This window comes from Columba livia, chromosome 4 (assembly GCF_036013475.1).
Source record: "Columba livia isolate bColLiv1 breed racing homer chromosome 4, bColLiv1.pat.W.v2, whole genome shotgun sequence".
NCBI lineage: Eukaryota > Metazoa > Chordata > Aves > Columbiformes > Columbidae > Columba > Columba livia.
The window spans coordinates 32,088,344-32,114,525 of NC_088605.1; the positions used below are offsets into that span (position 1 = coordinate 32,088,344).

The 26,182-nt window shown below is 37.3% G+C and overlaps 2 protein-coding genes across 52 annotated transcripts in view; one reads left to right on the forward strand and one right to left on the reverse strand.

The window, feature by feature from the left end:
* Positions 1-16,633, forward strand: part of PCM1 (pericentriolar material 1) — a 47,277-nt gene extending 30,644 nt beyond the window's left edge. For 26 of the 50 annotated variants that reach the window (XM_021285854.2, XM_021285863.2, XM_065061054.1 and 23 more), the window contains 16 exons: positions 654-710; positions 1,925-2,097; positions 2,182-2,310; positions 2,915-3,035; positions 3,355-3,492; positions 3,739-3,875; positions 4,988-5,122; positions 6,038-6,235; positions 8,718-8,777; positions 10,570-10,708; positions 11,457-11,605; positions 12,511-12,586; positions 13,634-13,884; positions 14,100-14,192; positions 14,312-14,435; positions 15,478-16,633. In XM_021285854.2, coding sequence (XP_021141529.1) covers positions 654-710; positions 1,925-2,097; positions 2,182-2,310; positions 2,915-3,035; positions 3,355-3,492; positions 3,739-3,875; positions 4,988-5,122; positions 6,038-6,235; positions 8,718-8,777; positions 10,570-10,708; positions 11,457-11,605; positions 12,511-12,586; positions 13,634-13,884; positions 14,100-14,192; positions 14,312-14,435; positions 15,478-15,503 — 2,006 coding nt within the window. In that variant the 3' untranslated portion in view covers positions 15,504-16,633. The remainder of the gene's footprint in view (positions 1-653; positions 711-1,924; positions 2,098-2,181; positions 2,311-2,914; positions 3,036-3,354; positions 3,493-3,738; positions 3,876-4,987; positions 5,123-6,037; positions 6,236-8,717; positions 8,778-10,569; positions 10,709-11,456; positions 11,606-12,510; positions 12,587-13,633; positions 13,885-14,099; positions 14,193-14,311; positions 14,436-15,477) is intronic. The other 24 variants (XM_065061053.1, XM_065061060.1, XM_065061039.1 and 21 more) reach the window with 7 other exon arrangements.
* A 224-nt stretch (positions 16,634-16,857) lies between these two features.
* On the reverse strand, positions 16,858-26,182 carry LOC102098758 (general transcription factor IIE subunit 1). 2 transcript variants are annotated; one of them, XM_021285876.2, is made up of 5 exons: positions 25,940-26,182; positions 21,365-21,844; positions 19,818-20,019; positions 19,041-19,267; positions 16,858-18,633 (listed from the first exon to the last, which is right to left on the reverse strand). In XM_021285876.2, the coding sequence occupies exons 2-5, from the start codon at positions 21,810-21,812 to the stop codon at positions 18,239-18,241; spliced, it is 1,272 nt and encodes a 423-aa protein (XP_021141551.1). In that variant the 5' UTR covers positions 21,813-21,844; positions 25,940-26,182; the 3' UTR covers positions 16,858-18,238. The 2 variants fall into 2 exon arrangements, with proteins under 2 accessions (XP_021141551.1, XP_064917171.1); XM_065061099.1 differs by lacking the exon at positions 25,940-26,182 and having other exon boundaries at positions 21,365-25,924.

Below are 26,182 nucleotides of genomic sequence, written 5' to 3' on the forward strand. Positions count from 1 at the left end.
TCTAAGGATGCTGTAAATATAAGTGTGTAAGAAGTTGAGTATTGGTTGCTTTTGGGTGTTTTCTGTAGATTAGATACTTGATTGAAGTTATTTAGAAACAGTCGTTTTACAGTAAAACAATCAAAAACCTAACCAACCAATAACCTCACCCATTTGTTGGTGTTTTTATGGAAAGTAACTACACAATGCTTGAAACTTTGTTTAGTGTTTAAACTACATCCTGTATTGCATACATGTTTTATTTCTGTTGATGCTTAAAGGAGCTCTATCAAATATCATTAAAATTCAGTCTTATAACATCACATAAACCCTTACACTTTTGCCATCTGTACCGCTTTTCTTGCATCTAGATCATAAAAATATTCTGTTCTGTGTCTTTTTAGGTTCTGCCATTACCTTTGTTTCGTTTGAAAGATGCAGATGTTTTAATCATTGTAGCACAATGTACAGCTTTGTCAATGTAGCTGTGTCCACACTAAGAGCTGTTTATTGGTATATGTAATAAACTTTTACTGGCAAGGTTCTCACAATAAGCAGCTGTGATGTGGTTTGGATGACTAAGCTATCTTCCTCCTGCTGTTTTGTATAGACCCTGTCTTTATTTCTGGTGCGCATTTTTGTGTTTATCACTGTCTATCCCCACTTTCCTACAGCGCATGCTAGGAGAATTCTGCAGCAGTCTAACAGAAATGCATGCATTGAAGCGCCAGGTAATGCATTCACTGCTTAGCTTCAACAATGTCCTGTTACTTTTTTTTTTTTTCTCTCAGCTTTGGTCCTAAAACTCAGACTGTTTAGCAGATGTTGAAAATTAGTACTATTGCAGCACCTTCTCTGTAAACAAGACAGGATAAGGTACTTGTAATTTGCATGAAATGCAATGATACACACTACTTTGAATTACAGTTGTGGAGAATGTGTTTATCATGTTCTTAGTCACAATCGCAAGTGGAAAAATATGCAGGTAGATAGTACAACAGAAAACTAATTTCAGTAGGTATTTTTAGTATGTTTAAAAGCTACAGTTACATTTTGTTAATGAGGAGAGGGAAGTGATTTCTGGTGGCTTATTAAAGGTTGAAAAAGCTTGCCTCAATGCTTAAAATTACTGGTAAACTATTTGCAAAAAATCAAGTTGGACAGTAACATGCTGTACTGCTAATAACTTCATTAACTTGAATACTAACAAATATGCATCTGTTAAGCTATCTGAGTTTTCCAAATTTAACTTTTTTCCATTCAACACTTGCCAAAATATGTATGTAATAATTTAACTGTTGTGATGCAAGGATAATCCTTAACTTCCAAAGGAACAGGACACTTACTAGGGAGCACATTGTCTTCTCATACATATGTAACAGGATTTAAGGGTAAGAGGTGTTTATGTGAACAACAGAAGTAATATTAGACGTGTATGAGAATGCAGGATTCATGCTTGTGTGGGAAGGAGTGGCTTTCTTGAATTGGGTCTAGAGTTTTCTTAATATTGTTGCTTGTGTTGCAAAAGTGTGGACTACTAGTATTTTATCAACGTGAGACCTTTGGGTATCTTGTTTGAAATATCTTAAAAACTCAGTTTTCAGTGTTGAATACCTATTCTGAAGGCTATGTTGTTGTGTGTGGAGCATTCTCTTTATTAAAGAATACTTCCTAAAAATATTGTTCAGTATTGTAAAATAGATTAGTTCTATGAATGCTTTATATTTTATTTTGTGTGTAAAGGACTGCATAAAGTATTATTTCAGAATGTTTAAGTCTTTTTTATCCTCCAGTAAATGAGAAAGTTTAAAGAAAGCAGCTATATAATGGAATCTACAGTGACTGAGAGATAATTTGTGTACCTGTAACTTGGATACGTAATAGGCAGTTTTCATTCAACTTGATGCATGTCAAGTACTTAATGAGTTCCTTTTTTTTTCTGCAGAAACTGGTAGTGATCTTTCTATGTTTGAAGCTTTACGAGACACAATTTATTCTGAAGTGGCAACTCTTATTTCTCAAAATGAGTCTCGTCCCCACTTTCTTATTGAACTTTTCCATGAGCTTCAGCTGCTAAATACAGATTACCTGAGGCAAAGAGCTCTATACGCTCTACAGGTATGCATAAAATTTTTGATCTTGTGTATGAATTAAACAAATATTAGATGCTTTTTCATAGCATAGATTTATTATCTTTTCCAGGATATAGTGACCAGACATTTATCTGAGAACAATGAAAAAGGGAAGTGCACAAAATCACTGAATTCTGCAGCATGGATAGCATCAAATTCTGAACTCACTCCCAGTGAAAGCCTTGCTTCTACAGATGATGTAAGTTTTCAAGTTCAGAAGCTAGTTTAGTGTCAGCTTTTCCTATCTTTCAATTTACATGCATGCATGTGTACTGAAATATTCATACTAGCAACTGATTTTTTCTAAAATTAATAGTGACTTATATAGACTTTTCTAAACAAAGAAATGCAAGAAAATCCTAATGCAAAAATTATTAAACATAGTAGGATACTTGATGCTGGAAATGAGTGATGTATCAGGGAGGAATAGAACTTGGAGAGAGACATAAATCAGAAACTGACATTCAAAAAGAGGCAAAAGCCTCTTGTGAGTAATGTCAGGGCAAGATCACAAGATTCCACAGGCATTTTGGGTGTGTTTTTTTTTTTTTTTTCTTGTATTTTAGAAATCACTGATGCCTTTGCAGTTTCTTATGTATTTTACAATTGAAGTATTTGAAACAGCCATGGTAGAATCACCTCATGGATTGCTATCCTGAAAGTAAGGTTCTTCCCCAGGCAGGCAGCCTCGTGACAGGTTTTGATACCACAGCGTGTGGCTGAAAAGAATTGTTGGCTTGTTGACGCATCTGTGAGAGGATCGTGCATTCCTGTTTAGTATTCAGTTGTTTGGTATTTTTTAGGAAACTTTTGGCAAAAACTTTTCTACAGAAGCATGTCAAGATTGTGAACAAAATGATGCAGACAATGGGAGTAGCATGTCTACATCTTCAAATTTTGAACCCTTTGCCACTGATGACCTTGGTAAGAATGGTGGGATTTACGATGTCTGTGTTAACCCCTCCCTCCTAAAATAGCTGCAATTGTCTACTTGTAAATAGTATACTACTATTTGATTTTCAGTGTGCCAACCACATGTTTGGTAAAACAACACTTAGAGAAATTAGCCACTTGTGAAACACTTCAGAGTTGATCAAAGTGTGTAATCAAATATTATAACTCAACTACAGTTATATGTAGATTTCAAAACTTTTGGCTTTGAATTAATTTCTGTTGTTGTTTACTTGTCTATCAACTGAAAACTTTTTATTTAGATTAAAAGGTGTTTTTATTCTGAATATAGGCAACACAGTGATTCACTTAGATCAAGCTTTGGCTAGGATGAGGGAGTATGAGCGTATGAAAATTGAAGCTGAAAGTACCCTTGACTCTGAGGGCTGCTCTAGTAATTTTCAGGGTGCTTCTGCTGCTAAATTAGAAGGTATGCACATATATACATATTTTGCTTAGTTTTAGAAAGTAATTATTCTAAATATTAAGAATCATTTAATTGGCTGGCTTATTTTCTTCTTCGTTTATATTGAAAACTTAGCAAAGTTTCAAAGGATCATTAAGTAAACAGATTTATTTTTAAAAAAGGAAAATATATGGGTTTGAAATCAGTATTTATTTAGTAGTAATATTGAATGCCTTAAAAGTGCTGTGGGTTTGTTTTTTTTATTTTAAGGAGGTCAAAGTGCCAGTGAATGTGTTCCTGTGCCACAGTCAAGTGAAGCTTCTGCTGTTCCATGTCCTCATATAGACACTCAGCAGCTTGACCGGCAGATTAAAGCAATTATGAAAGAGGTCATTCCTTTTCTGAAGGTAAGAACTCTTTTCAATAATGTGTGAATTAGGAGAATAGGAAAAGGACCAGCTTGATTGCATAGAAAAACATTATTTAAAATTGATAACTTGCATTTTATTAGCAACAGCTGTCAATAAATATGTGTTAAGTTGTAGACCTTGCTGAGGATGAAGTAAGGACTAAATACTCCAACAGAAAGATTCTGTGGAGTTTTTAATAGGAGAAATAAATGGTAAGCTTTCTGGATTGCATAGGGCTGGTGGACTTGACGTCAAGAAGAACAGAGATTTCTTTGTTTGGAGCTGACCAAATTAAATAGAAATGTTTGAGAATGTGTTTCTGAAATATTCGCTGCCTTTCAGCAAAGAGAACTCAGATAATTCTGATTAAAGCTGTTACATACAATGTAACCTGAGATATGTTTGAAGAATACCTGCCTGAGATGTTGATTTTTAGCATTATTTTCTCCTGTTTACAAATATTTGTAAAGTTTTTGAGAGCTTGTAATCTTCTGTGAATACAGGTGAGAAATGTACTACTTTAAAGGAGAAATAGTCACATTCATTCTTTTCAGGGTTAAAGAGCAGAGAAGGTTGAGTTGTAAGATGCTTAAGTTATCTCCCTGATCTCTTTCATAGTATGTGCAGTATATAAGATTATGTTTGTTTAATAAGGTACTTGGTTGATACTAGTTCTGAAAAATGTGTGTATTTTTGCTATGCCAGTCTCAGTGCCTGAAGACTTCTGTTTTGTTTGCAATTTTAAGGAAGCTTACAACAGCAGATACATTAACGTAGACTTTAATACATTTGAGTACACAGCCACAATGTATGAAAATTCTTGGTTTGTCCAAATGTTAAAATATGGCATGTACTAATGTGTTGGAAAAGTGAGGTAAAGCTTTGTGTGTCGTGGCCAGTCGGTCATTAATGCAGTACGGTATCTGCTATAACCACATTCCCATTAGTCTGTTTTGCGAGATGGGTTGGGACCTGTTGATGGAGTGCTGTTCCTTCAGCAGGCAGGTGATTTATTTTTTTTTTAATATAAATGAATTTCAGTATTTGAGTTGACAGCTAATTGGTTTTTTTTAAGTGGTAACTAAGCTCATTCTGTGATACTTGTTTAGGAACACATGGATGAAGTATGCTCTTCGCAGTTACTGACATCAGTAAGACGTATGGTCTTGACCCTTACACAACAAAATGATGAAAGTAAAGAGTTTGTGAAGTTCTTTCATAAGCAGCTTGGCAGTATACTTCAGGTTAGTAGTTTTTCAGTGTTGTTTTGCAACACTGTTGCAACTTAGATAATGAGCTACAGATAAACCAGCTTCCCTGAAGTAGTTATTTTACAACTTCAATCGCATAGCTGTTCTCTTCTCCTATGAGGAAAGGTTGAGAGAGTTGGGTTGTTCAGCCCAGAGAAGAGAAGGCTCCTGGGGACCTTATTGCAGTCTTTCAGTACTTAAACAAGTCTGTAAGAAAGATGGGGACAGACTTTGTATCAGGATGTGTTACAACGGTACAAAGGGTAATGGTTTTAAACTAAAAGACGGAGGAGATTCAGGCCAGACATGAGGAAGAAATTTTTTACAATGAGGGTGGTGAAACAATGGCACAGGTTACCCAGAGAGGTGGTAGATGCCCCATTCCTGGAAATATTCAAGGCCAGGCTGGATGGGGCTCCGATCAACCTGATCTAATTGAAGATGTCTCTGCTCATTGCAGGGGGTTTGCACTAGATGACCTTTGAAACTCCCTTCCAACCCAATCTATTCTATGTTTCTATGATTATGCTTCAGCTTTGATACAGCAATGAGGTATTACCTTGTTTGGTAAAATTAAAGCTTTACCATGCACAGAACTTCTTTTCTATCACTGCCAACTAGTAAGAGGTTTATCTCCTGCCTGTGGCTGTATTCAAGAAGAGCTCTGTGATATTCTTCATAGACATTTAGTGTAAATTCCTGAAAATCAATAGGCTGCTCTTTTCCTTCTTTTTTTTTCAAGCTTAGAATTTATATCAATAAATTGGTAAGTTCTGTGTTATGTGACTTTTTTTAAGCACAAGCTATTATATACTAAACTAATTTTGAGTTATTAGGAATATGACAAATACTTAGTCTTTGAAGTTTGAAAGCCATTTTTGAAAACTGAAGAATTATTTCTCTTCACAGGATTCACTGGCAAAATTTGCTGGTAGAAAACTGAAAGATTGTGGAGAGGATCTTCTAGTGGAGATCTCTGAAGTGTTATTTAATGAATTAGCCTTTTTTAAACTCATGCAAGACTTGGACAACAACAGTATTTCTGTAAAGCAGAGATGTAAAAGAAAAATAGAAGCTACTGAAGTGATACAGTCGTATGCTAAAGAGGTTTGTTTTACTATATTTTTGAAAAATGTAGCTTTTCCTGAGTTTTCTAAATATCTGCTTTTCCTAAACTACTTTACCTTAGTTCGTGTTATGTATATGGTGTTGTTTTTTTTGGTGGGGTGTTTTGTTTTGTTTTCTTTAGTTTGGTTGTTTGGTTTTTGTTGTGTTTTTTGTTTTGGTGGTTTGTTTTTTTTTTTTTTTTTTTTTTTACGAAGTAGCACTGTGTAGTCAAAGTATTGGTTGTGTAGAAACATGAACTGGTTTTCCTCTTTAAGGGAGATGTCCTGTATAATAGATGAGTGTCTGTTACAGGTATCTAATTTTGTAGACTTTGGTTTTGGTAGTTCAGAGGAAATGTGTTTTAATGATTATATGTGCACATAGGAAGGAATAGTCAAGTGTTGAAATAACGTTAACATCTGGGGCTGTTGAGTAGTTGTGGTTTAACCCCAGTAGGCAGCTAAGCATCATACAGCCACTTGCTCATTCCTCCCAGTGGGCTGGGGGAGAAAATTGGAAGGGTAAAAGTGAGAAAAATCGTGGGTTTAGGTAAAAACGGTTTAATAGGTAAAGCAAAAGCTGTGTGTACGTGCAAAGCAAAACAAGGAATTTGCTCACTACTTCCCATCACCAGGGAGATGTTTAGCTGTCTCCAGGAAAGCAGGTCTCCATCACATGTAGCAGTTACTTGGGAAGACAAATGCCATAACTCTGAACATTTCCCCCTTCCTTTCTCTTCCCACAGCTTTATATGCTGAGCATGATGTCCTATGGTCTGGAACAGCCCTTTGTCCAGTTGGGGTCAGCTGTCCCAGCCATGTCCACTCCCAGCTCCTTGTGCACCCCCAGCCTACTCACTGGTAGGGTGGTGTGAGGAGCAGAAAAGGACTTGGCTCTGTGTGAGCACTGCTCAGCAGTAGCTGAAACATCCCTGTGTTATCAACACTGTTTTCATCACAAATCCAAAACATAGTCCCCTACTAGCTACTATGAAGAAATGTAATTTTATCTCAGATAAATATTTTGACATATGGGAGTCCCAGTTCATCATCTCTTCAGTTACGCCTACAGCTTTCCTTGCAGTAGCTTAGGCACCATCTTTACCTAACTTGAATAGGTCCTATGAAGCCATCAAATAGTTCATTTGTTGGCATATGTAGATGGTATCACTTTCTCGACTTGAAGTGTAAAATATATATAAACTTTTCAGAAATATTTGAGACTGTAGTACATATTCTGCTCTAACAAAGCAAGTTCTGTTTTGCTTTTACACCATTTACATTTTTCAAGACATTCCATCACCAGTTTTAATTTTAGTATTACAGTTTTTAGGAACATAGCTTTTTTTTTTTTTTTTAGTTATATGAACTGTTTACAAAACAAACAGTAAACTAGATCATGTTCGTAGACTTAAATCAGTTGGGTATCTACCTCAATATTTCTTCTTGTAAAATATAGTTGTGACTTCGGTGTCCTTTCAGCTTTCTCTTAGTAACACAAATACTGAAACAAGCCTTTAACTCATTCTTATTTTAAAATAACATCAACAGAAGATGTTTTATGAATCTGTCATAAACTAAAAAAAGTCCTATAAGTAGTTTTAAGCATATCAGCAGCTGTGTTTCAAGATAGTTTAACTTCGATATACCAGTAATATGGTAGTGTGAGAGAGACTGCAGAGTAAGTCATAAAGACTGCAAAGAAACGCTCTGAATCCAGAAGGATTTGGACATGACTTCCTATTTTATCTGAAGTTGCCTATTGGGTCTTTGTTACATAAAGGATTGGTTTATACACTGCTATGAGAATGCATGGAGCCACCTTATATCCAGCATTTCCTCTCCTCTCTTGGAAAACAGAGAATTATGGTTAAGGTCAATGTTTGCCTTGTTGCTATAACAGCATCAGATTCAACAGATCCAGAGAGTAACCAGAACTGGTAGGTCCTGGTTACTTTTACAGACCCATGCAATTATCTCCAGATGGTCTTCTCACGCTTTCAGATCTGGCAGCCTGATGCAGGTACACCTGATCTTGCTCGAGTTTTTGGGGCTGTCTTGAGCCCAGTAAGGTGACTGGTTTTAGATTCCATACTGAAAAACACAGCTCTCTGTCTTGACTGGAGCCAGTATATCCAATTCTGGTAGATATGGTACATCTAATTCTAATAGCTATAAATCTAGTGTGTTGAATACAATTCAACCACAAACTGGAGAATTAGCCCATGTAAATGTAATTGTTTAAATAAAAAGGATTTTTGGACAGTTTTTTTGGATTTTTTTTTTTTTTTGCAAATCTAAAATTTTGAAGACACCTATATCAACATCTCTCGTAGCATAGAAGTGCCTGCAGCTTACTTCCATTTTGAGATAACAATTCTTGGTAAGATTGACATTTCAAGCAGGCTTTAATGAAGCCTTATTTTGGTTCAGTGTTACAAAGTTATTAGTTTAGAATTGAAGACAGTTTGTGTTTTTTCTAGGCAAAAAAAGGTCTCCAGGTGGATGTTTGTTCATCTGCTGAAGATGTCGATGAGGACAAAGTACGTTTATGCTTCTCAACTGTCTTTATTCCTCAGATAATTTCACAGATCACTTAGGCTTACTATTTTATGTCATATAAATGCAGTATCTGTAAGCAGCAGTTTCCTAGTTTATAAATGTATTTAAACATCATGGGGTTTATCTCCTTTCTGTTATTTTCAGTGATTTACTTTATCAAACTAATAAAGTAAATTATAATTTCCCTTTTTTAACTTGAGTTGACAGTCTCGGAGATGACTAGCAAAAAAACTGCCTTCATCAAGTCGTCTTTATTTTATGCGTTCAGTAAATGTAATTCGGAACATCGAATCCTTTGTTGCTCTTGTTTTTATTCCTGTTTCTCCTGCAGAGCCATTATTGGTGTGAAAACTGATGCATTTCTTATAAAACATTATCTTGTTACCTTTCAAGGAGTGCATTCAGATCAACAAAGATGCTTTTCTATTTATTGTTGGTCAACTTCATGTAGGACAAGCTTTCCTTTAGGACTGACAATTTGAAAGTCTAAAAAGAGCAAAGTTTATGTTGAATGCTATACAATTGAAATGGAATAATTTGTGATACTTGCTTAGCAGCTTTAGGGTAGGACCTTGCTTTCCCTTTTAGTATTTGTTTTCTGTATTTTAAAGAACGACTGGTTCTGAAGGTGTTCATTGTGGGATTTGGACTGAGGTTGTTGACTGTATTCTCAGCTCAGAACATTAGGGATGTAGTCATTCACTGAAGAATTAAATAACAAGGAGAGTAAATAGAGAAGGTGCTTAACTATTTGTGGCAATTAACATTTTCTTTTTTAATGGTATGGAATAAGTTGTTTGATTTTTCATATTAAGGAGAAGGCAGATGTTCTGCATTAGGGCATGTTGTATTTGAGGTCCTCAGCATCAAGGTCTGTGTGTGCTCTTTAGTATTAAATGTTAGCACCTAGAATTTCTCCCTATTCTATTTAGATTTGTTTTGAAAACCACTAAAATCATTGTGTCTGGGGAGAGAGGTTGTATACAAAGTTTTGTACTTTCTGCTGGAATGTTTAGCTTTTTCCAGTCAAATGAAAGATACAGATAATGTACTAAGCAGAATGTTGAACGCTTTCCTAAATGGGCACAGGTGTATGCGTGGCCATGTATGGGCATAGAGTCAGTGCTGTCTTCTAGGGCTTAGAGCTTCTGTCATGCTGCTTTGTAAGTAAAAGTGGGAAAAGATGTATGTCACTTGTTATGGTTGCTGTAATGTAGAAGAGTCCTTTCGAGATCTGGAGATAAACTCAGGGCTTTACTTGTGGTTTGTATAGTATGAGCAGAATTATCTCACTCAAAGTATTCAGCAAATCGTTCAGCAGAGAATGTCCTAAGTAGCTATTGCTAGAGAAATAAGAAAGTGCAGTTAGAAATACTCCTAATTTTTATTAGAGATCATGTAGGAGAGGTGGGCAGCCACTAGCAGTTAATAGTGCAGATGTGTCATTCTTCCTCTTGATAAAGACAAATCTAATTTAAACAATTTTTTTTTAAGCTAGCGTGCTGATCAGTGTGAAACTTCTCTGATAATGAAATACAGTCCTTGATTGCAATGTCTGAACAGTGCATTATCTCTTAGAGTAGGTCCTGATGCTCTGTTTCAGGAGTAGCTTTGCACTATTCATTTCAAGGCCTTAAGGACTATTTAAATGCTAATTTTTAGTCTTTAGATCTTCTATTTTTGAGAAACAAATGTGTCTCCTTGATGCAGAAACCATAACTTAATCTTTAGATAAACAAACATGAAATTACACAGTATTTCCTGTTTTCCTAGGACAAGGATGAGACTGAAACTGTTAAACAAGTACAGGACTCAGAAATGTATGATGGGAATAGAGTTCCTGAAAGTATTAGGTCTGATGCATCTGATCAGGAGGAAGATGATGAAAGTGAAAGCGGTCCAGTGGCAATAAGTAAGTGATTTTTTTTTATACCTCATTATTCAACGCTCTCACTATAGTTTTGACCAATTAATATTGCATCAAGACATGAAGTACTGCTGTGTAACAATTTTTCTTAGATATTTTCTAGTCAGGTCTTTTCCAGAGAAAGCTTTCTAGTACTGTATTTATTAGTATTGTGTCAAGGGTTAAACATTCAAATTAGAGGAGCTTTTTCTCTTTGTAATCAGTAGATATTTAAAAACACACGCAGGAATTGGGTTCCTTGTTTAAATTATATATCCTGTCTCAGCTAAACTTGAAGTTTCTCAGCCTTTAACCTGAGTGATGCGAAAGCTGCTGAAATTTTATGCAGTTTTCCATTATTTATTTCTTTTTTTTTTTTTAAATAAGCTTCTACTTAGGCTTGCATATTTTTAAATAAGTTTTTTGTCTGCTTTGTCATCTTATATCAACTACTCATGGCTTGGTTTCCCTTGTATTTGCATTCTTCACACCAACTTGTTTAATAACTTAGATATTTCACACACACAAAGTGGTGGTTTTTCATAATGTTGTGTGGAGCATATGGATCTTTGAAAGTAAGTCATCACTGTATCTTAATTTCAAATAATGTTTTGAGATAAGAGTTATAACTGATCATTGCAGTAAATTCTCTGAAGGGATTTGGATTTTGCTGCCTGCCTTTTTACTCTTGTCAGGCACTGTCAATATGTAAATCCATTATGAAGGTGGGTTTACAACTCTTGTTTGCCTTCAGGTTTATCAAAAGCAGAAACCCAAGCTCTGACTAACTATGGTAGTGGAGAAGATGAGAATGAAGATGAAGAAATAGAATTTGAGGAAGGACCTGTTGATGTGCAGACGTCATTACAAGCCAGCAGTGAAACAACAACTGAAAATGAACAGGTATCACTAAAGTTGTAAGTGTAGAACAAACCTAAGCCAGTGCATTGCTTTTCAGTACATATTTGTATGTACCTCAGGTTTTCTTGTTGCACTGTTTTCATACTAATGAAAGAAGAAGAATGATACAAGAAATTACAGGGAAGCAGTAGCTTCTACATACAAAAGGTAGCCTTCCCCACCTGAATTTATTATTGTTGTAGCTTATACCAAAATGCATGGATGCACACAGTCAAAACTAGTGTTTAAATCTGTTTTCAGGGAGAGAAAATGTTAAGCCACAGTAGCTTGTTAAGACAAAATGTTAAGCCACCTTTGCAGCTGCTATTGACTCTTGTATTCTAGAAAGTCTTTAGATTTGTCTTTCCTCTTTATTGTGTATTAGTTTTCGCTAGAACAACGGTGAAATGTTATTGGCTGTCATTGTCATTTCACTGTTAGTTTCCTTAATACCATTTGGATGTGTGTGACCTGGGTCTGGAGACTTGTTAATTCTTTACATTTCAATAAACAAGATTGATTTCTGAATCTTTTGAAACTTTGGTTTACCCAACAGCCATTAACTGTTACGAGGCAAGGATGTAACTGCAACATTTTGCTTTAAAGGCTAGAATAATAGTTCCTTTTGGTGGAACCAAAGAGTTTACCTGGGAACTACTACAGTGAAAAGAAAATGTAATGCTTAGATGAAACACACGTATAAGTGTTAATAGTTTCTTTAAAGTGTGGTTGACAGGCTCATGAGTAGGGAGTAGAACTTTCTGTCTTTATTTCAAACTAGTGAAAAAATAAAAACATGGAGCAAGTGTACAGGCTTTTTCTAGTTAGCAAGGAAGAGTAAATTAGCCAATAAGCTATGAAGCTGATTAGTAGAATTTGTTCTAACTCATTTTCACCTTCCCCAATAGAATTCAAACCAAGAACAAAGTAAGACAAAAAGCAGTGAGATTCTGTCATCAGAACAAGAATCTGTTTATGCTAAAGGTAAGTCAAATACGCAGTAACTAAGGGATTAACACTTCTATATCTATATATATTGTGAGAATTACTTTGGACAGTGCCTGTGATATGTAATTAAGAGGAAGATGATCAAATTTGCAAGACTTTACTGGTCTGTTTATTTTTCATGCAACATACCACTTGATTAGATATATCTGTGTTGGTATAGACAGAAAACCTTTTAAAGAAGAAACCTGAAATAGTCTTATGTAGGTAGATGAGGTTTTGATGCTTGACAATAGCATGAATTTCAGATTGTTGCAGCCCCGGGCACACAACTGTAGCAGAGTTAATTGGTCTTATGATATTTTGATGTTTAGATTTGTCTAGTCATGGATTTTTCTATTGCTACCGTTTACTAGCAATTGAAGTAACTTTTTAAAGATATATTTCTCTGATTAGTGCTGTCTGATAACTGATTAAGAACTGAGAAATCTTTTTTTATCAAAAGACAGAAACACTACCAATGTTACTTTTAATTTACCTGTTGTTACCACCTCATTTTCTTGTGGTTTTCTGTTGGAAAGAGGGGTTTTGTACCTTTTTGGTAAACTAAAAGCAGCATTTGGGTAGAACCTATGTTGCCACAAATATGTGGCAAAATGTTAGGAAATTTATTGTTCTGTATTGTATCACCTTATACCTAGAATGTGTATTTCACAGTAGGTCATATAGTTATGGAAGTTGGTTTTGTTGTGGTTTGGATTTTGTTTCAGTTTGTTGCTTTTTTGGGGGGTTTTTGTTTGTTTTTGTTGGTGGGGGGGTTTCTGGTTTTGGTTTTTAAAAAAGCTGTATCAAGTCAGAAATTTTTAGGTCATATACTGTCTTGTGACAATTACTGATACTTCAATGTATGAGAGTACAAATAACATGTTTTCAGTCAGCTTTGTGTTTATCTCAGAGACTATAATCCACGTTCATTGCTCATTTTTAGCTTTGGATCCTAATTTGTAAAAAAATAATCTGGGATTTTCATATGCTTGGAATATTTTACTGTTTCCATCTAGTTAAAATGTAGTTTTGTGGTTTTAGGTGAACAACATGTGGCTACAATTTTGCCTTATTACCTCAATGTAATGGAGAATGCACCGCCTTTAACGGTCAATACCCCAGAATCTTTTATAACAGACAGTATGAAAACAGAAGAATCAAGTTCATCTTTACCAGTAAATGAAACTCAAACACTGGATACAACGTGTGTAGGAAACAAATCTGCTGCAAGTTCTGAAAGCTCCATGGCTGGCAGCCCTGATACAGAGTCACCTGTGTTAGTGAATGAATATGTGCGTATATTTCAGTTAATATACAACCAAGAGAAATGAGAAGCTTTTTTTCTGTTTCATCATTTTTTCTCCCTTCCAGTCTTGTTCTGTTTTTATCTGCAAATTTGATATGGACATTGTTTTTTTATGTACTACTTTATAATAGTCAAAAATCTAGTGTTGCAGTGAAAATGAAGTAGCACCATTCCCTTAAATGTCACTACTTTTATTAACAGGAAGCTGGTTCTGGAAATGTAAGTCAAAGATCTGATGAAGATGACTTTGTGAAAGTTGAAGACTTGCCCCTTAAACTTGCAGTGTATTCAGAGGTATTTTGCTGTTTGTTTGTGGAGTTGTTATTTAGAAGTGCACACCCTAAGTGTTTTAATTATCTAGACAGCAGTAAGAATTATCCAGAGTTTTGAGTTTTGTTTTGTCTATTACAAAGGCAGATTTAATGAAGAAAATGGCAATGGAGGCCCAAACGAACAGTTTGTCTGATGAATTACTGGGTGGAGGTGGAGCTCAAGATCAAGAATTAGTAGGAGATGCCCAAACTTTGAAAGAACCTGGTAAAGATTATTTTCTAAATCTTTTACACCTATTGGGAAAAAAATTTGAATCTTTTGTTATCGCTAGTTGAAGTAAGCAGTTACTGTGGTGCTGAATGAATATTCTTTTTTGTTATTATGCATTTGAAAACGATGTATCAATATGAAGGGATTTTGCCTTTCATGTCCCTTCTGTATATTCCTGTTAGACTCTGTGGCTCATAAAGTCATAAAAATTAACATATTTTAAATGGATGTTATAACTTAATAGTTTTGAAGCTTATTAGGATGGAATAGTGTTTTGGTTTCTTGTTATACACAAGCTTGAGTTGAATAATATTCTAAATTCTAATTGCTATTATCTGATATAATAATGCTCAATATAATTCGCTGACAGACTGCTCAGTGTTTTTGTAATATAAAAGTTCAAGAAACTTTTCAGAATAGTAAAGTATCTCTTCAGGGAAAATTAGTTTTTATGTGAAGCATACCATGAGGTAGAAAAACTTTCAGTGTGTATGACGGCAATAAAGATTTGTCATGTTCATGAAACAGTATTTATGCAGCTACAAAAACTTAATGGTAATGCAGGTCAAAGAATTTTTGTTTAAATATAATGGTGATAGTGGTGACACAAGTGTGATGTTGGAGGCTTCTGTTCTGTTGTTAGGCTTGTAGCTCTCCAGTGGAGGGTATAGAGTGGGAAGGAAGGTGCATCTTTCCTTCCATTTCATTTGCTGCCCTTCACCACTCTGTTTGTCACAGCTCTGCTAGCAGGAGTCTGTCACACCAGTTTGGTGAATACTGGTGCATATGCCAGGCATGGGAAGAGTGGCTAAGAATGTCACGCTGCACTACGGGTAGCTGTTCTTCATCTATGTGTGGAGAACGGCTGCAGCTATTCAAGCCAGCCATGGCTGAAAATGCTTGTGAAAAAAGGTGAGGAGGAAACGTTTTATCTAGGTGCTTTAATGAATACTTAAAATAAATTGAAATGTGGTCAAGTGCTGTGTTTGATGCCTTGTAGCTGTTAGACAATAATGAGTATACCCTTATTTTACAGAAACTTTTGGAGTTCAAAGTGCGTGAGAATAACCTGAAGATAACTGCATTTATAAACTCTGTGTATACAAATGGATATGGAAGATCAGCACTAATTTCCCAGAATTCTGGAAGTGTATAAAAATGTAAAGTTTTTGGCACACTGCCTCTTAGGATAGGTATGCTAAATTCTGCCTGTGGCAGTTCGAACAGCTGGAACGGAATCCTCTTCAGTTTTGCTGCACTGTTCTCTTTCTGTCTTAATCTTTTTTATTTTTTATTGTGAGTTGTTTAGTAATTTTAAAATTGTAGTTTTAAATAAAGTTTGGACTTGTCTGTAAATTTGTCTTCTGAAAAATTTTCCTCTGGCAGAGTTTGTTGTTGAAAGGTAACTGGCTTTAAGCATTGGCATAGCTTGTAGCAGTTCGTTATTCCTCTTCAGAGAAACACTGCTAACTTTCCTGGGCCAAGAGACTCTTGGCCCATTAAGTTTCTCCATCTTATAAAGTTTTGGGTGGTCTAGACACAGTACATACCTACATGTTGCCTTTATAGCTTATGTATAGCTGGTCTGTTAAGAAAAAATAGTTTGTGTTCATGCCTTTGGAATTCATTTCTATCAGCACATTTATCTGAGGTGAAGTAAATACTCTGGTTTTGTAGCTAACTGCAGAAACCATCTTTGTTTTTCTGCATTTTGTGGTTTGCACTTTTACTGTGCAAATCAAAAAGTGTTTAAAAATTGTAGTATCCTTTCTTATGTAACAATTGAAAGCCTGTAGAATCTGTTCTTAAAGTATTTGACTTTGTGAAGAGTTTTCATGTAGAAAGGAAGAAATTTAGGAAATTAAAGTTAATGTTTAAAAAACCCAGTTAATATCAGGCTAATGAAGGCTCCTGGCAGAGGTGGAATTAAGATTGTAGAAAAGTGGGTTAGAGAACTTGAACCAGAACAAAAATTTAACTTTTTGAGATCAGAGTTGTTAATAAAAGTAAGTCATAAAATTGAGCTAGAAATAGCTGATTCAGCATACCTGCTGTATTATAGAGGTGACATTCAGGATTGTTTTCCTTTGATGTTAGCAATAACCATATTATTATTACCCTATGGAAGACAGTGTAGTGACAGTGAAGTCTAAATATGCCTGAAGTTTGAATAAAAAGAGAGTGTGATTTTACTGTGATTTCTTTATTTTTTTCTTATTCTACTTTGTTTTGAGTCTCCTTAGGTTTTTTTATGAGTGAATTTTGAAGTGGCAGATTGGAGATGAGAGGTATGATTGTAAGGGCAAAAGTATATCAAAAGGTTTGAAGACAATTTAGTTACTGTGCAGGCTTTAAACTCATGGTGATACTGGATGCAGAAAAAAACCCATATAATTTTGAGGACAGAGGAAATACATTGTGAAAATGAAACAAAATGAAAGCTTTTAATCACTAACTTGACACAAGAATCATTTGCACCTAAAAGAACAACATGTTCATAAAGTAGACCAAGAAGATTTGTGCATATTTGAGACAAATCTAGTTTATATAGTAAATCATTAAACTCTAATCTCAAGAAATTGCATGAGCACACACACCATTCATGAATTCTTGCCCTGGAATGGTGCATATGAACAACACGTTGAAATGGTATTTCTCTCTACCTTTTCTTCAGAGAATCACAGAATATTGAGGTTGGAAGGGACTGCTGGTGGTCATCTTGTCCAAACCCCCTGCTCAAGCAGGACCACACAGTGCTGGTTGCTCAGGGGGCTTTTGATAATTTCAGACATAGGAGACTCAACAACCTCTCTGGGGAACCTGTGTTAGTCCCCTTCACAGTAAAAAAGTGTTTCCTAACATTCAGAGAGAACTTATGTGTTTCAGTTTGTGCTTTTGTAGTCTACTTTTGTTTTCCATTGCTCAAGTAGTAGAATTGCTGAAGAAGTTAAGCTATATCTTACATTCTGATTACAGTCCTGCTCATATGTAGTTAGTTCAAATAGACTGTTTTTCAATGGCAGTAGAGAAGATCCTGCTTAAAATCTTTACAGGAGGGTGTGTATACACAGGAGATAAGAGAAGCAGAGCCTTCTGCTGGATATATTGCTTGCTTCCTTGCCAAGCTGGAACAAAATTAATGTTGTATTTTACTGCCCAATAGCCCTTGCACACTTGATCACTTCAGAGACAGTTCTGTAGAGCAATAAGTACAAATAATTTAGATAATTATTTTTCAGATGAAAGTTAAGAGGCTATAGCTCATTCTCTTCTGTACCTAACAATTCAGTAACAGCTCTTTCTATGGAGGAAGGTTCCTCTGGTGTAGCAGTTGACCTAACAAAACATCAGAACACAGCATTATGGAGTAAAAAATCACGTAGGAGTTTTATTTACTTTCACTACTAGAAATATCTGCTACTTCTGGGAGGAAGGTGGAATAGTTGATTTCTGACAATAGATTGCAGCATTGCTTTTGAAACTTTATTTTATTCAGATCTTTATATCCTGCTGTAACTTGAAATTATTCATGCCCTAAAACTGGTTACAACATTCACAAGATCTAAGCATTAAGACAAAAGAAAACCCATAGCAACTCTAGGTTGCATTTGCTGCAATGCTAGTATTTTAAATTGCAGTAACCTACTACAGGATTACTATCTTGCATAACAGCAAGGCATTCAAAGAAAACCACTGAAGGGCTGACTTTGAAGAAAATAAACTGTTACATCAACTGTCTTTCTACAAAAGAAGCCTTCACCCGTTCTGTACCAGTGGGCATATTCACACAGTAGTAGTTATTCAAAGACAGACTGGAACATTTCTTGTCCTACTTTTATATAAGCTTCTCTCTCTTCATCTGTCATGAGCGACACAAGCTCTGGATTTTCACTGACTTCACCATATGAGTGAGGCTGACCAGCTACCATTAAAATAGGACCTTGTGTTTCCTGTTCCTCCTCTTGTTCAAAGTTGCTGCCTCCTGCTTCAATTCCTGCTCTTCCTGAGTGCTTGGCGTGTTCTTCAGACTCACTAGTATCACTGGCCGATTCAGGCAGTTTGCTTTTGACAACAGGAGCCTGGTCTGTGCTAGACGATGACTTAGATTCATGGATCAGAAGAGTCGTGATGATTTCATTATCCACGACAGCTTCTTTAACACTTTCTTCAATTTTCTCAGAAGCATTTGCTCCTAATACACAACAAAACGTGTTAGAGATAGCAATTGTTTAGAGTTAGCACAGGCATCCTACATAAATGATTTTTTCTACTCTGAATCTTTTTTACCCACACTTTAGAATTATCTTGAAGTGCAGACATTTCCAAGAGCTTTCCACTTTAAAGGTTACCACTAATGTTACTGCACGATTAGAGCCAAAAATTTGGGGAGCTGGTACCTGACCTCTGGCTTCAGGAATACTACCTAAGTCAGTCTAAAGAGGATTTTTTTTGAAACTAAGATCTGATAGCCACTAGTGCAGAATTAAGGCATTTTTCTATATTCTAAACAAGCTTGTTACATTTTTCAATAAGAAAGCTATATTTAAATGCATTAAGGTGGCTGAGTGTATTAAGTATTTGCTAATGCTTAAAACTTACCAACACTATTGTTGGTGGCTGGTGTTGGTCCTTCTACAGTGCTCTGTGACATCCAGATAGGTTGCTCTTTAGCTGCTTTTTCTCTTGTTTTCTTCTTGGGCTCAGAGTCTTGAACATCAATAACTAGGCTTTGGGTGTACATATTGCCAAAAGAGGAACTTCTGTTGGCCCATTTTTTGGGTCGGCTGCAGGATTCCAGCATACTTGAAGCCATGTTCTGATCAAAGCTGAATGAGATGTTACCCATTGTGGACAAGTTACATGCAGGCAAGACCCCCTCCCTGCAATTCCCATTCAAAACCAAACAAAACCCCCAAAACAAACAGACAAACCCACCACACACAACCATGTTTTGTCAGCAGACAACCTTTAACAAGTGCTCCATATTAAAACAATTTGGATTCCCCATTACCTCATCACAGAGGCAAGTGATTCTGAATAATTGATTTTTGAATGGTCTCTTCAGTATTGCATCCCAGGTTGAAACACACAGATACGAAACATTACTTCCTCTCAGGAACAGCTATGAATGTATTAGCCAAAGAAGAAGTCTGTAAAATAACTCCTTAAAGCAAAAAAGGTAGCAAAAAACCCCATAAATGTGTAACAAAAATTTAGAATGCCTTAGATGTTACAGTCTTGTTCATTAAGCAGCTGACAGTACTGAACAAAGTAGAGTAGAAAGTAGGTTGCAAGATAAGTATTTCAAAGATTTTGCAACTGGGAAGTTGTTGGGTGGTTTTATATTGATCAGAAGTACTAGGGTTATGTTTATACCTTTCTGATAATTCTGGTATTTCTGTTGGCTGAGGCTCCAGCAAGTCATACGGCAGAACAATATCTTCAGTCTCACGCAGCAGCGCAAAGATGGGTTCAATCTGCTCATTGAATTTTGCTAGCAAGGTTCTAGCATCACGCTTTGGAAGTGCTGACGCATCTTCCTCTACTTCCGTGTTGCAGTAAGTGCAGCGGAAAGTCTCTGCAACGTTAACCAAAGTGGAAATTCTCATGTTCGGAGGATACAAAAGGTAAACAGTACCTTGTTAAGAAATCCACACCCTCGACAGCTACCAAACTGTTCTTACTGCTCTGGGCTTTATCCAGTTGTTCACATGTAGAGGAGCAAAGTTATAAAGGCTAGCCTTTTTTTTTTTTTTTTTGGGGGGGGGGGTGGCGGGGAGGGGCTGATATTCACACATTGGCAATCCAAGAGATATATGTTTATATCAGGGGAAAAATTAAGTTGGTTCAACATGGAGTACCATCAGATGGTAAGGTTTTATTTTTTTTCTTCTCTGATCTCACCTTTTTCTTAGTTCATAATATAAGAAGACATTTGTAAGCATAAATAGCATCTGGGTTTAGTTGTTCAGAATTCTAAAGTTTACAAAGACCCTGTGTATTTATCTCCTAAAGAAAAAAAAAAAAAAAGCATATTCTGGTTAAAATATATCACCAGCCTCAATGTTTGCATTTCAGTAGTTTGACAAAGTCCCTCCATTTAGGACAAAGGGCTGATTTTTGCCAACTGGCAGTACCCTAACTTCACCTTTGACATTTCAAGTTGGTCACAGAGAGTCAAGTTCCTTCTCCCAAGCTCTGGCATCTTTTTCCAGGTAAAATGACCCAGATGGTAACAATGCAGTTGCACTTAGAGTCTTGTATTTCAATATTATGCCATGTTAACTCATTTTGAAAGAGTACTCTCTAATTAGTCATTTTGATTTTAGAGAAGAGAAACCCACAAGCTCTGATGCCACTTCTGCTATGGATGTGCCGTGTTGCCCTGCGAGGAGCCCAAACCTCCCTGTTCCCAGCACAGGACTGACAGAACACCTCGCTGCTGCTGTGCTGCCACACGCTTGTTACAACAGGTGCCCACAAACCATTTTATCTGTCTTGTCCAACTCTTCCATCAGAAGAATTGAACACAGAAGTGGATTAACTAACAAATTCAAAACAGTAAAGTGGGTACTGAATTATTATTTCCACATGAGGAAGCGGGACTCACAGGACTTGGATGAGTAATCTTCACCCAGGTTAAGCATCATGTTCCTAGTAAAGCTGAGGCCTGAAATCTGGTTTCCAGCCCCAGCTTGTGTATTCAAGATTTTTCGTCTTCTTTCTTGGCCTGTTCTATAGAGACAGCTTTTTCTCTTGCTGTCACCTCCCAGCTTCTCCTGTCCCAGGCACTTGCCCACCAGCAAACAAGAAGTATATCCTAGCAAACATGCTTTTATTGCAAAGTTCGTACAGAAGCCAATTTTGTGCTATCAGAATTATTCTTTTAAGATAAGGACAAATAAACAATATAAGCAACATACCTGTAAATACATCAAAGAGTTGATTGACTTCGAGGTCTGTGTAAGTGCTGGAGCAAGATGGACATTTAAAAGAGGACCTGGTGGTTGAATCCCGCTCATCCGCTTCTATTTTCCGACGTACATGATCCAGTTTGTATTTTACCACATCCACCAGAACCTTGTAATTGATGTAGTAGTAATTGTGCCGACTGCTCCTGCCATTAGGCCCTGTCTCAACTCGCATACGCAGCTTCACAAACTTGTCTGCCTTGAGCGTGTTGAGGATAGCGCGCAGTTGTTTACGTTCGTACTTGAGCAACTGTAACAAGTCATCCTCTTTCACACAGGGGTAGCGGATCAGTATATCAAGGGCCAGGGAGTACTCCACTCCATAGAAACCACGCACTATATATTTGGCCAGGCGTTTTAGGGCCGCTGGGACTTCTGTGATAACGTTTTGCTCTTCCATCAGGAGCTGAACCACTGTCAGGAAGAGAAGTGCTATGCAACAAACAGAAGGGAGGTGAGCCATAGTGAACCTTTCTCAGCACTCAGAGCCAGGTACAAAGCAAGTCATTTGCTGTGCTGCTCTTCTATACTGAGTAGATTAACGCAAAATCCTTAACATACACCTGAGAATGGAGAAGGTATTGATAGATATCAAAGATTACCTAATCTTTTGGTACGATGATTACACCTGAAATATTCATGTCCTCTTGTGTAAAAACACACTGAAGGTATCTAGGAAAACAGGTTACAGAAAGTTCATAATAATCCTCTTTACAGAGGACGGCACAGTTAACTTGCATGTCTAGGTCTGCCTGAAGTATCTGCTTTCATTCACAGCCAGCCAGGTAAGATCTGAAGTGAACACTGTATGCCTTCAAAAGTAAAGCTCAGGACACAAGCTGAGTAAGAAATCTTTAGCTTAACTCATAAAAAAAAAATGTGTGAAATAGATGAGACTGTATCTTCCTTTGTGGCAAAGCCACAAGATGTGTTTGAGCACCTTTACACTTGCTCTTTGTAATTTTTCTGCTGGCTGCTGTAGTCAAAGGCCTAGCAATGCTGGGGCACAGGATGCTCCAGCTTGTCTGGTACTGTCCTCACTCAGCACAGGGTGTTTTAGGCTGCCCCTGCTTGTTCCAGCATACTCAATCACTGGGCAGCATCTGCAGCAGAACATTTTCCTCCTTCGTACTCTTCTCTCCTACAGAAGTAAGGCTTCTGACAATAATCAACCCCTAATCCTATTATCTAGAACGTAACTAATTTTAATCAGTGCAACTGTCCTGTTGCTTATTTCTAAGGAGTGAAGAAGAAAAAAGAATGAGGTATGTTTCAATAAAGCCACATCCTGATTCCCTTTGAGGCATGTTAAAATCCTACAGCCACATTGATACCACAGCCTCTAGCCCAGCTGCTTTGCAAAGAACCAAACAGGGCTGGTTGAGCCCTGGGATCAGAAGGAGTGCGGTAGGGAGGTGGCATGTCACAGCACATTGCCAGCACTGGCAACCACTGCTGAGGGGCACCTTGCTCAAGCCCAGGTGATTGTGTATTGCTACACAGAGCATAGGTGACCTTCGTCAGAAATCCTAGTTAAACGAACAAAACCTATTTACAGTAACTTAGTAGTTGAGCCATAATTTGCATCTCATAGAGGAAGCACTAACTTTTGATTAAGCTAAACCAAATGTAAGCCTGCTGGTCTGAGGCTTAAAACCCCCAAAGCAATAGCACGACACTAACTTAAATTTCCCACAGGAAGAGTGGAGGAGCACTGGAATAGGCTGCTCAGGGAGGAGGTCAAGTCTCCATACTTAAACTGGACAAGAACCTAAGCAGCCTGACCTTGCTTTGAGATTAGTTGTGCCATGAGCAAGGGTTGGATCAGATGACCTTCAGAGGTCCTGTCCAACCTAACTTCTTCCATTCCAATGGAGTTAAATTTAACCATACTAAGGAAAAAAGCTCTGAGAATGTCAGTCCACTCCTTGACAGTCCTCCTCAGACTGCAAGAGCATTTCTATGCTTTTTCACAAAAGCCTCGAGGAAGGAGCAATTTTATTACTATTATTGCAGTTTTAGTCTTTCACTTCTCTTTTGCCCTCATCCTCCAAAGATGCTCACCTACAGTGCACCTGACTGTCACATGTTAGCAGGGCAGCGCAGCTCATTGCATGCCTAGACAAAACAATATTCCCAGCCACAGGCAGGAAAGCACAGGACCTTGATCTTGTATTCAGCCAAGTGTCCCAGAAGCAAAATTCTGTTCTAGCTGCGAGTCAAACCTTAGCAAGGGCTCTTTCCTCCTAGGGCTGAGCAGGCTTTCCTGGAAAGTCAGCATAAGGATACGCAGAGGAGATGGCCTATATATTGAGAATAGCCAAGAAGCTTTAGGCAGCAGAAAAACTGGCAGTGTGCAGGACAGCTTACACTTACTGCTCTTGACCCAGGGCTGTGGGCTGGATTCCTGCATCTACTCTCCAGTGTTTTAACCCCAAGGACATGTGAGCATAAAACACAAAAATTCTGGAACACAGATGAACATCAGACTTCTTTCACATAAAAATGTGCTGAAGACCTGTTTTTGTTCCTCTTTCTGGCCTCACAAATTTGGAATTCGTTCTGTGCAGTGGCTTATACTCAACAGGAAGGAAGGACAGACAGTGTCATAAGCCAGCCCCAACTCCAGAGATCAGGAGCATTGCTTTGAGTCTCCTCAGGCGCTGGAGAGCACTGAGCCTTGGCCTTCTATACCGTGGGCAACTTGCCCACAGGAGGGAGGCACCACAGCCTCCAGTATGTGCCCACATCTTGAGTTTCTGTAACCTGGTGCAGCCCCACTGAGGAGTGCTAAGTGCAGTCCCAGCATCTGTGTCAGGTACAATACCAGTCACCTGAATTTGTTTGGTTAAGCACCTCAGAAAGGGCCAAAGTGCCCTTATAGGTCTTATACGAACACCAGTTGGATTGTGGCATTACTGAAAAAAAGAAAAAAAAAAAAAAAAAAAAGAACAAAACTATTTCTGCATCTTGTCCTTGGCTAATGAGGGCAGAACCCTGGAGCAGGTCTCATGACTGTTTTTTCTTACCCTAAGTCAAATACAGAATGAAATCATTTCAAAGGGAGTGTGATAAGTAGATAACATCATTAAGGAAGAAGTAGGACCTGAACTGTAAGCTTGAGGTTTGCTAACCTATCAGTTCTCTGAATCACTCCTTCTCCCAGACTAAAGCAAGCAGTACTCTGAAGTGCTAGGAAGTCTGGACTGTGCTGAAGAGCTTCTGAGCCTTGATGTTAAAAGCTCTTCAGGTCCAGAGTCCTACAACCATGCAAATTATTCAGGGGAGAAGAGGAAGGAGAGCAAGCGAGAAGACACACAAAAACAAAACCCCACAAACAAACACAAACCGACAAACCCCAAAAACCACACACAAAAAGCACACCACATGCACAACAGTATACATACACACATAATGTAAATGTTATTACTATATCCTAGGAGAAGACTGAAAAGCTTTTTTCAACAACAAATCCACAGAACCCCCTGTCCATTTGCTGTGGAAATTTAGATACGCAAACCTTTGATTCAAAAATGGCTGAATTTGCCCTGGATGAGGAACGTTCACGGAAAGCACAACCCCCTCAAGAAGTTCTCCTTTAAGCTATGAAAGAACCAAAACTGTATGTATTTTATAGTAAAAACTAAACAGAAATCAAAATTGGGGGGAAAGCTTTCTCTACAGCACTTTGTTATATATGAGGTTCTATTTCTCCGGTCTATTTTGAAATACCTCTCCATCTTATAACTGTCAAATATGAAGCCTTGCAATTCAGGAAAATGGCTGATTTTTAAAAGCTGTTATGTACTTTTGAGTTCACAGGTAGCAGTCCCCCTTTAAGAGGAGCTTGAGGCCACTCTTATCAAAGAAAGGAAGAGAAAGAGGAGCAGCTCCCTGTAGAGAGAGAAGGGCTTTAAACAGATATCTGCTCTGCAGCTCAGTTACAGTGTGCATTAAGGAGACAGGTATTTTGCTACTTATGTAGGTTGGTTTATTTTTTTTTCCAGCTGATAGCACGTACAAACAAGATCTCTTAGAAGTCACAGTCTAGCCTCTACCATCTTTTGCTGCTTTTAAAGTAGTTATTTTTAGGAGGGTAGAAACTACCTTCTTACTACATTCATTATTTTCAAGATTATTCAGTAACTTAGATGCCTAGGAGGCCCTTCTGCTTATAGTTAATATGGAGCCATCATAATCTTCACTAAAGAGAGAGAAATGTGATATCTTGTTTTCCCCTAAGCAGGAACTACCTTTAGGAACCTCTTTTTGCTTTGGGAAACCTACACAGAGTTGCTTGTTGGCAGGCAACTATCAAAAGCAGAATTTCAAGTTAACAGAGCAAGTTCTGCAAGGTCTCTCTGAAGCCAGTTGCTTAATTAACATTTCATTTGAGCTGCCTGAGAAGGCAAACTACCCATTTCACACTTCAAAAGGCACTGAACCAGAAAGATTTACTACGGTAGCCTTTTGTTGAATTTCATATAACTGTATCATTTGCAAATAAGTTAAAAACCTTATCGTTACCTCTTTTGTATAGGCAGAAAACTTCAGGCTGGTGTTGTAGAATTGCTGCCTTGCTAAGAGAGCACTGTAGTTGCCAAACAAGCTTAAGTATTTTCCAGCCTTTTCCTACACCTCTCTCTGATAAGCCCTAATTATCACCCAGCTGGAGCGAGTCCCTAAATCACATTTCATTAGCAGCTAAATGAATTCATCCTTATATACATTGCATCATGATAAAATTATAAATCTTATTGCTCAATGACA

Coding starts and splice junctions, on each gene's coding strand:
- LOC102098758 (XM_065061099.1), bottom strand. CDS start 21,875: ATGGCTCACCTCCCTTCTGTTTGTTGCATAGCACTTCTCTTCCTGACA. Junction 19,268..19,817: donor ATACCAGAATTATCAGAAAG/GTATAAACATAA, acceptor CATCTCATTCAG/CTTTGATCAGAACATGGCTT. Junction 18,634..19,040: donor AGCCACCAACAATAGTGTTG/GTAAGTTTTAAG, acceptor GTTGTGTATTAG/GAGCAAATGCTTCTGAGAAA.